The following is a 10258-nucleotide window of genomic DNA, read 5'->3' as shown; positions in this document are numbered from 1 at the left end:
TTCGCGTTGTTCTGCAATCACCTCCGTAACCTCATATAAGTGGAATTGTACGGTATTCGTCTATTCGTGACCGGCTTATTTCACTTAACATGATGTCCTCGAGGGTCACGTGTTGCAGCCTGTATCAGAATTTCCTTCCTTTTTCCCGGTGGATAATATTTCATTGTACATATAAGCACATTTTTTTAGCTATTCATGGAGTTGTTTCCACCTTTTGGCGATTGTGAATCATGCTGCTATGCATATGCGTACAAACATTTGATTGACACAGTATCATTTTAAATCGGCATTTTTAATGAAAAGTTTTAAATTATTGCAATATTGTATTTCCACTTTTTATCCTCGGAATACCGATAATAGTGTTTGTTTAAGAGACTAAGTATTAAGAACTTTCAGTTCTTCTGAGATCAAGAAAACATAAAACTATTCGTGCACTTCTCAGAGAGAGTTAAAAATCGAGAAAAGTATCTGAAGACCTTCTCTAGTAATAGTCCCCAATTAAAAAACAAAACCTAAGTCCACATAACCACCACCTACTACACACATACACGTCCGAGGTCTACAAGGTGAAGGTGCTGTAGACATGCCTCTGGCGGCTTAGCTCTCCTTCTCCGTGGGAGAACCTCAAGTTCAGACCTCAGCTGAACAGGCAAATTCTGCGGGGCAAGCAGATGGCTCATCAGACAGCTCCGAGCGCTAATAAAGGCTCCGTGCGGCTTTGAAAACAACCAGAGCCTCGAATTTCGCCGCCTTCCTGCCCCAGTGCCGCCGCTCACTCGGGACTGGTGAGAGCGGCCGGCCCCTCCAGTCACCCAACATTTACTACACCTCCTCCCGGGCCGCCCGGGGGACGCGGGCGCAGAGCAGCGCAGGCCGCACGCAGCCTAGACGCGGCCGCCCCCTGGTCCCCCGCAGGAATCCCGGGGCCCTCGACTGAATTTAGCTTGTCTGACTTGAGCCAGGCTCGCCGCGCTATTTAGAGACCCCCGCACAACGTGGCCGCAGCGGCCGCGGAACACGCACCCCGGGCGGAACCCGGCCCCGCGCGGCGCCCCGCACTCCACGCCCCGCGCCCGCCCGCCTAGCACCCTCAGCGAGCAGGCGGGAGGTCCAGCCGCGGGGCAGGTGCGGGCGCGGGGCGTGGAGTGCGGGGTGGAGCCAGGCAGAGGCGGGCTGTGGAAGGAGGGGTTCGGAATGTGGAAAGGGGCGCAGGACGCGGACTAGGGGGCGGGGGCGGCCGTGGAGCGGGGTGTGGGACGCGCGGTGAGGCGGTGGGATGTGGGATGGGGACGGAGGGGGGGCGCTGGGGGCGGCCGCAGGACGGGGCTGGGCCGGGCGAGGCGGGGCGGAGGCGAGGGGCGTGGCGCGGGGCCCGGGCGCGGGGCGCAGCGCGGGGCGCCGGGATGGCTCCGGGGCGGGGAGCCCGGGTGGCGCGGGGCGCACGCGTCGAGCCGCGCGCACGGGACGGCGGTGTCCGGCAGAGCGGCCCGAGCCCTGCCCGCGGGAGGAGCGCACCGGGTTGGCGCGGCGGGTAAGCGCGGGCTGCTGGGAATTCCCTCGGGAATCTGGGGGCGTTTGGGGGCAGCGGGAACGGACAGCGGGGCTCGGGCACTTCCTGGAGGCTTTCGCACTCACTGCCACCCGTTTGCTCCTGGAGAGCTCGGCGGAGCGATGGCTTCCTGGGTGGGCGGCTGGAGGCGGCTTCAGGCCTCTTCCTGGGTTTTTTCCCCTGAGGGGGAGCGGGACCTGCCCAAGAAGTTCAGGTCCAGGGTCTGAAGGACCCTGTGGACGCTGGGCCGCTGCCGGCCTCGCCACGCTCCCTGCGGGGTGCGCGCTCTTGTTCCCGAAGGTCTTGCCTCGCCTGCGTTCCTTTAAGAAACTCTCAAAGTTTTTAAGGAAAGACTTTGGCTCTAAGTGCCAAGACCTCACTTCTTGCCGGATGTGCGCGTGGTGGTGCGTTTAAGTAGAATTTGCAGAGAGTGGAAAGATCCCTTATCTGCGCCCTGCCGGAGCCCCTTTGGGGCTGTGCTGACAGCCGTCGCGGTGAGGTCTGGTGAACAGAATCCGTCCTAGTGTGCAGACCTCTCGGTTCAGAGTATTTGTGACAGGGACTTCAGCGACCAGGGAAGTCCTCCAGTTTTTGCTTTATCAAGATATCGCCCAGATGTGCCATTTAAAAATGGTTGTATACAAACAGCCGGGATGCGAACAGCTTTGGTTTTTATCACCCAGGAATTCAAAATGATGATTTATGACATGTGCTTCACTTCACTGGCAGGCCATCAATGTGGTGTGAAATGTATTGCAAATCAGACATTAAAAGATTAAAGAGGAAAAAGGACTTTTTTTTCCCCGAAGGTCAGTATATTCAAAGTAAGCATCAGCTAGTCAATCTGGCACGGGTTCCACTGCTTCAGCAGTTTGGTTCTTGTTGAGATAAGCATCTAATGAGGGCAGTGCACGTGACTGTCGTGTAAAGTAATTCACAGAAACTTTACAACTGTAACTAATTCGACAAGGCTGTTCATGTCGACCAGCAAATGCTAACGGGCTTAAAGCTGTCTTATAATAATGGCGTGTAACAGAATTTCATTGTTTGCCAATGAGAAAAAGAATTTTGACATAATTTCCCTGAATGTTGCTTATATTTTGTGTTCATTTTCTTAACCAAGATAACTTTTACACTACACATTTGAGACTTCAAAATAATTATATGTATTTATCACAACCATGTTACACAGTCTCACACATGTAGAGAATTTAAGCCATAATTCGCCTTTCACCTGTTATCATTACTTGAACAAGTAACAGAATAAATAGGATACACATGCCTTTAGGATTTTACCTCAATATCGCACATAAATACATCAGTAAACACATAGCTTTTGTAATGTATTAAAATATTATTGGGACACTCTAGACAGTGGGAAGGCCTTTGAGAAGCATTTCACCCTGTACAGAGGCATGGTTCCCAGGGTCTGTGTGTGAAGAAATACAGCCAAACTCAGTTGCCATCTCAATATACCATCTCCTTCTCCCCTGACTGTATCAGCCCCCGCCCCTCCCCAATCAGGGCCATTACCAGTACTTTGTAACACGTGTCATATTACATTTTGACCAGTTTTTTACAAGCCTGTCTCTCCCATACACTGAGGGGATGGATGGGATCTGAATTATTCTGGTAATCCTAGCCCCACACACGTAATAAGCGTTTGATAAACGTTTACTAACTTGAAGAGGGAAAAGTATCCAATACATGTGACCCTAAACAGCACACACGTGTCTCTAAAAGCAGTATGTTTATATGGGGATGCATGTATACGTATAGCTGATGCACTTTGTTATACAGCAGAAACTAAACACGACACTGTAAAGCAATTATACTCCAATAAAGATGTTCAAACAAAACCAGTATGTTTTTGCAATTTCAATGTAATTCTTAAAAGCAATAAAATAGCGAGAGATTTTCATGTTAATTTTCATTCTTACAGTGGTGGAAAATTCATCATGATAGATAGGTTAGTACTCTACAGCTTGCTTTTTAGTATCTGCATCTTCGAAGTTGTGACTTAATAATGGTTGATGTAAGGGTTTCTGCATTCTTACATTTTCTTTAATTTGAAGAGTTTGTGGTTTGCTTTAAGTTTCCTGTTAACAAACTAAATGATACTAAATGTAAAAATCACTGACGTTTTTTCATTCAGATCACCTGATTAGCTCCATGAACGCTCATCTATTCATGAAACTCCATTTCCCATTAGCTTTAAAATGAATCTTTTATTCTAGAACAGGGAAGAGATTTCTGGTTTATACCAATAGAAATAAATTTGAATAAGGAAATTCAAATTCTATTTATACTATAGAAATTATTATTTCTGCAAAAAGTAGAAAACATTTTGACAGATGTAATTTGTGTCTGTAATATAAATGGAATAATAAAATGCCATAAGGCTGTCGAAATGTAACATGACGTTACATGTGACCCTAAACAGCACACACGTGTCTCTAAAAACAGTCTGTTTTTGCAAGAGTGAAGATAATACCGGAATTTGCTTTAAAATGATAATTCCAGTTTATATGATGAAGTAACTGGCTGTTATTAGCACATCAATAATATTTAACAATTGTAGATACTCTGGACTGGAAGAAAAAAGCAAAAGCTTAAAATGTGCTCTAACCCGTGTCTCTCCACATATGTTTTAAAGTGTGGCAGAAACAACTCAAAAGGCAAGTGTTGGGCTTCCCTGGTGGCGCGGTGGTTGAGAGTCCGCCTGCCGATGCAGGGGACACGGGTTCGTGCCCCGGTCTGGGAAGATCCCACATGCCGCGGAGGGGCTGGGCCCGTGAGCCATGGCCGCTGAGCCTGTGCATCCGGAGCCTGTGCTCCGCAATGGGAGAGGCCACAGCAGTGAGAGGCCCGCATACTGCAAAAAAAATAAAAATAAAAAAATAAAAAAATAAAAAAATAAAAAGGCAAGTGTTGTAACCTGGACAGTCTGCCTGGTGCTTAATCCCGTGAAGTCATGTGGAAGGGGACCCAGAGTAGACAGGGGTTTTCGTGCCAACTTCAGCACTGTGTGCTGTGCAACCACAAGCAAATCGTAGAACCCTCTCTGGGCCTCCATTCCCAATCTGTGAAATGAGGAGGATACTGGGGCCACTTCTAAGGTTCTTTCAGCTCTAAAATGCTATGACTCCATATTCCTTCCATGGATTATGAGTAAGGTTCCTGAAAAGTGTCATTGGGATTTATATAGGGAAATTACCTTTTAACTGCATTTATGAAGTCAGGGTTTGGTGTAGTATTCAGACTTCCTGACCTCGCGTTTCAGACACGATGAGCTATTCAGAGCGCTGGTAGCTATCGTACCCCTATGATTTTCTTGATTGTTTTTTACTCTTGGCCCAAACCAGCCTTCAGAAAGTGATGCATTAAGTTAAGGGCAATGACTTCTCATTATTCAGTTATTAAAACCTTAGGGCTGATGTTGAAGTACATTAAAATTAACACATCACTGAAATGTCTAAATAAAATGTTTGGATAAGTGAAAAACTCTAATGGTATTCCTAGGTCTTTCCCAGAGGTCATTGTAGGAACGTATAATGCTGTTTAATAATGGGCAGAAAAACTAGAGGAGCCTGCAGGGTGGTGGGGCAGGGAAGCTATTTGGAGGGTTTAAAGAGGGAGCCCTGCATGGCATGAATCGTCTTGGAAGACAGTCATGTTTCTAATTCCACTCCAGACTACCTACATTTTCTGTCAACTGAACTGAAGCTTGGCCAGCTGGTAAATTTCTAGCTTAATATTAGAACTCTAATTGTGGAACTGTGATGTGATACTGATATCTAGAGGGAATATTTATTTTATTCAAGTATTTTGAGAGGAAATACTGTGGATTAAAAACTTAAGTGTACTTTTAATTTTGCCATTGTTGATATACAACATTAAAGACATTTGTTCTTAAACTAACACAGTTGTTTAAATTGCTTCTAATTTAAAATTAGCTCTCACTAAGCTTGCAAGTGACAGAAGGTCAAAACCAAAGACTGATGAGTACTTCCCTCTGACTAAAGATCAAAGTGTTACCCATATTTACCTTAGCCAAATAAAGACTTAGGAGCATGTGAGTTTTTGAATATTCATAAATGATTAAAATCCCCACATGAAAGAGAAAAATATGATAATAATACATGGATGGCAGGAACTATTAAAAGTGCTTTCCATACATTCTTATTTAATAACTAAGATAATTTTTTTTTTTTTTTTTTTTTTTTTTGCGGTACACGGGCCTCTCACTGTTGTGGCCTCTCCCGTTGCAGAGCACAGGCTTCAGACGCGCAGGCTCAGCGGCCATGGCTCACAGGCCTAGCCGCTCCGCGGCATGTGGGATCTTCCCGGACTGGGGCACGAACCCGTGTCCCCTGCATCGGCAGGCAGACTCCCAACCACTGCGCCACCAGGGAAGCCCAATAACTAAGATAATTAAGTTAAAATATTATTTTAAAACAATTTTATGTTTCTGGAGATTTATTCTCTGCCAATAAAATATATAATCCTAGAAGTGCTTTAGAATTATTAATAAAGAAGTTGAAAGTTAGTGTATTATAATTTCACTAAGTCAGTTGTTTCCGGATGACAGTAATGTTTCCTTCCAGAGATTTACATTATTGAAAAGTTGAATTTCCACTTAAAATTAGGAAAGAAAACCCCTGGAACTATATAATAATGAATAATTTTATACTAAGGTAAAGGATACTCTTAAATTGTATGTATGCCATTTATAAAACTACAAGTAAACACTGAAATCTTCTTTATCTATTTAAAAGATCCATAGGAATTTTTGATAGATGTATTCTATGTACTGTGAATACAGCATGCATGGTAAGACATTGAAAAAAATAAACTCTCATTCTGTTTCAAGCATATCAAAGTTGGTTCTTTAATAAAATAGAAACTTCTAGCAAGACTAATACTTTAAGTCTCAAACAATATTTGGAACCAAACAAGGGAATCTAACTACAGATACCATAGGGTTTTAAAATCATAAGAAAATACCATGAACAATTTTATGCCAATAAATTTGAAATTTAAATGAAATGGAAAATTCTCCAAAAGATGTAAACGATCAAAAATGACTTAAGAAGGGCTTCCCTGGTGACACAGTGGTTGAGAGTCCGCCTGCCGATGTAGGGGACACGGGTTCGTGCCCCGGTCCGGGAAGATCCCACGTGCCGCGGAGCGGCTGGGCCCGTGAGCCACGGCCGCTGAGCCTGCGTGTCCGGAGCCTGTGCTCCACAATGGGAGAGGCCACAGCAGTGAGAGGCCCGCGTACCGCAAAATAAATAAATAAATAAATAAAGTCATGACCAGTAAGGTGTTTCACCATCTAAAAATCACCATAGATGCAGGGAGAAAAAAAAGTATTCCACTAAATCCGTACTTGTTCGTGATTTAGAAAACAAAAGACTGAAGGAAAATTTCTTTGCCAGATACAAGTTGAAACATCACGCTCCGTGGTAAAACTTCAGAAGCATTCATTTTAAGGCAGAAACAAGGAAAGATGTCACCACGTCCACATTGTACCAGAAGTCCAGGCCAATGCAAGAAGGCAAGAAAAAAAAATAACGGATTTGAACGAGCCATCTCTCCTTCATGGCAGACAATATGATCGTGTGTCTTTCACAGAAAATCCAAAGGAATCTCCTGACTTGTTGCAACTAGCAGGGGCTTTCTAACAGGTCGCTGGATACAAGATCAGTATATAGAAATAAGGTTCCTAGGTAGCAATAATAACTACTCCGAAATTATAATGAAAACAACTATTCAGAACGAAGAATTAGAACAACCACAAAGCTACCTGGGAATAAATCTAACAAAAGTGTAAGACCTTTCGGGACAGCGCGTAACAGCATAAAGATGCCCTCCGTGGAACAGTTGTGCTTGGTGGTGGGGGCCCTACATTGTAAAGAGGTAGATTGGATTCATCTGTGAATCCTATGCAATTCCAATCAGAACGGTATCCAGATTTTTGTGGAACTTGACAAGCCCTGCCTAAATTTCGTAAGGAAGAAATAAAAGGCCAAAAATTGTTGAGACAAATATGAAGGACAAAGCCGAGGACTTGTCCTGCCAGGCGTCAAATGTGTCTGCGGCCATTGCCACTGGGTGTCCTGCTGGGCGCTGAGATCAGTCCTCTTCCGGAGAACAAGTGTCCCGTGTTATTCAGTCTGACACTTCGGAGGTTCAGCTTTTTCCTCCTTCATGCTTGTCTCTGTGGTTGAACTTTTCCACGTTGCTGTGGCCCTGAATAGGGCCGGCTTTTACTCTTGGGAGTTTGGACAGAGCTACATGTTGGGGTCACCTCCCCAGAGTAGAAGAAGAGTGAGTCTTCTGTTACGTTGACACGTTTGTTTTGAGCGCTGTTTCCTCTTTGCGCTCTGTTCCCACGTGACCCTGTGCGTGCTCTGCCCCGCCCCCGCGCTCCTCTGGCTCTGCGCGAACACCGAGCACTGCTTGCTGCTCTGTCCCGTCCTCACCACGTGTCTCCTTCCTGGCCTTCTTCCCCTGTCGCCCCTCCTTCGGCACCCACTCCAAGATCACCGCCCTCTTCCCAAGGCCCTTCTTTCTGAGCAACCCTCGCAGGGTCCTGTCCCCTCGGGGTGGCTGAGTGAACGACCGCCCTGTGGCCCCCGCCCCGCCCCGCTGACTGCCCGCCGCACCTTTGCCACGGCCACCGGGACGATGCTCCGGCCTGGAAAGGCGCTCCTTCTCCCTCATGCTTCCCGAAGCCGCACCGCCTGATCCCGCGGCCAACCCCCCTCTTCCCTGGGTACATGATTTCACACAGATGTCCTTGTTCTCTGAGACCCTCTTCGCTTGCATCACTGCCCGTTTTCCTGACTTCCGTCTCCACACACAGATTTCAGAAGCAGGTGTGTTTGCTTCTACTGTGTCCAACGGAACCTGCGGCCCAGAGTTGGGTGGCAGGCTGCCACTGAGCAAATAACCATTGATAACCAATAACCAATAACCAATAACCATGACCTCAAGCCCAAGGGGGAACATATAATTTGGAAGGAAAACACAACCATCGGAAGAATGGGAAAGCGGCCATGTAAACTTTGAGACATAAGATCTTCTTTGTTCTGCGATAGTGTCAGAATGAAATTTTTCCTTGAGATAAAAAGAGAAAACAATCAAATGGCATCCCATGAAGATAATTAACGTCCCACCTCCGTGTGAGCTCAGTGGTGTGACAGCGCTGGGCCCTGGGGCCTGTGGGCGGCTCTAGCTTCGTCCTGAGATGGCCCTGTGCCTGGATGGTATGTTTCCTCTGCCGACTGCCTCTCAGGACGGTCCACTCTGGCCTCAGTAGGGCGTGGAGTCTGTCTGTCGTCCGTTTCTGTCCTTACTTGGCCCAGCAGAGCTTGCTGTTCTGAGGGTCTCATCCTCTGCTGTTATTTTGTTCCTTAATTGATATTAGGGATGCGTGGTACTGACAACACACCCCGAGGTCCCTGTGTGCCATCTGGAGAGACAGGCTGAGGAGCTTCGGAGGCTCCCGTTTGGATCCGACCTGGCCCCATGTTTGCCGGTCTCCCAAAAGATGCTCAACCCTTTGGTTAACTTTTTAGTTCATTCATTCATGCATTTTCCACAGCAAAACCAAAGTTTCAAAGTGTGGTAGGAAGGCCGGGAGCAGGTGGAGACAGTCCGGCCCCTGCGCACCTGGGGCCCCACCGTCGGGGGAGAACGTAGCCCAGGGCAAGCCCTGCGTCCTCCGTGACGGCCACTGTTGGGCCAGTGGTGCAACACGTATTGTGCTCGTCCTTTGCGTGTTTATTAGGGACACGATTTAAGAGATCTAAGGTTACAGACCATAATGAGAGAACAATGAGAAAGGAATTGGCAGACTTTTTCCAAAACCAGAACTTCAGAAAATGAAAGTCATGGTCATTAATCTTTTATGATGATAAATGTGATAAGTTATAATGGGAAATGCAAACAAATATGAAAAGAACAGAAAATTGCCCAGTTCTCAGAAACCCTGCAGCTAACATTGCAGTATCATCCCTGCCCTTCCTTTTCCTATTTGCACGTACAAATGTTTGCAAAATCTAATGAATACCTTACATTTTGGGAGTTATGAATGAACCGTGGCTTTTCACTTATGCCTGGCCTTATTTTATAAAGATTTTAAGATAGCATATCAGTTGGGAATTCTTTTGTCTGCAGACGACAGAAAATCTGACAAGCAAATAGGGTTCCTCCTCTCCCGTGAGTCTGGAGGTGGCAGCTGGGGTCAATTCAGCAGGTCCACAGTGTCACAGCAGGGGCCTGGGGACTTTTTTGATGGTTCCCTCACGCTTATGACACATGGTTGCAAGATGGCTGCCCAGCTCCAGGCATCACATCTGTACTCAATGTGGAAAGAAGGGAGAAGGGACAGCATGAGTAGCATCTGCCCTTTTATTAGATATCAAAAGCTTTCCTAGAGGTTCCCCAGCTGACTTCTTACACATCATTGGATAGAACTGCCTTTTATAGTCACTGCCAGCCACACAAGGAGATGGGAAAGCAAGAATTCCCTTCCTGGCCATGTTAGAGAAGAGTAGCAGTGCGCGTGGCAGCTGGGTCACCAGACCGTGATGTCGCCGTGGACAGACAGCTGCTCTTCTTCATTTAACTGTTTGTCTCTCAGGGGACGCTTCGTTCCCAAGTGTTCCTTCTTATCAGCAGTAACAGTAAACATCCGTG

General features: G+C 46.4%; 1 protein-coding gene across 1 annotated transcript; it reads right to left on the bottom strand.

The window, feature by feature from the left end:
* Nucleotides 1-884: 884 nt before the first annotated feature.
* Nucleotides 885-8278, bottom strand: LOC116743297 (translation initiation factor IF-2-like). The gene is made up of 3 exons (XM_032611678.1): nucleotides 7899-8278; nucleotides 1292-1729; nucleotides 885-1173 (listed from the first exon to the last, which is right to left on the bottom strand). Exons 1-3 carry the CDS (start codon nucleotides 8276-8278, stop codon nucleotides 885-887), a joined length of 1107 nt encoding a protein of 368 aa, XP_032467569.1.
* Between the last annotated feature and the right edge of the window lie 1980 nt (nucleotides 8279-10258).

The sequence above is a fragment of the Phocoena sinus genome, chromosome 18, assembly GCF_008692025.1.
Source record: "Phocoena sinus isolate mPhoSin1 chromosome 18, mPhoSin1.pri, whole genome shotgun sequence".
Classification (NCBI taxonomy): Eukaryota; Metazoa; Chordata; class Mammalia; order Artiodactyla; family Phocoenidae; genus Phocoena; species Phocoena sinus.
This window is presented reverse-complemented; position numbering and strand designations above follow the sequence as displayed.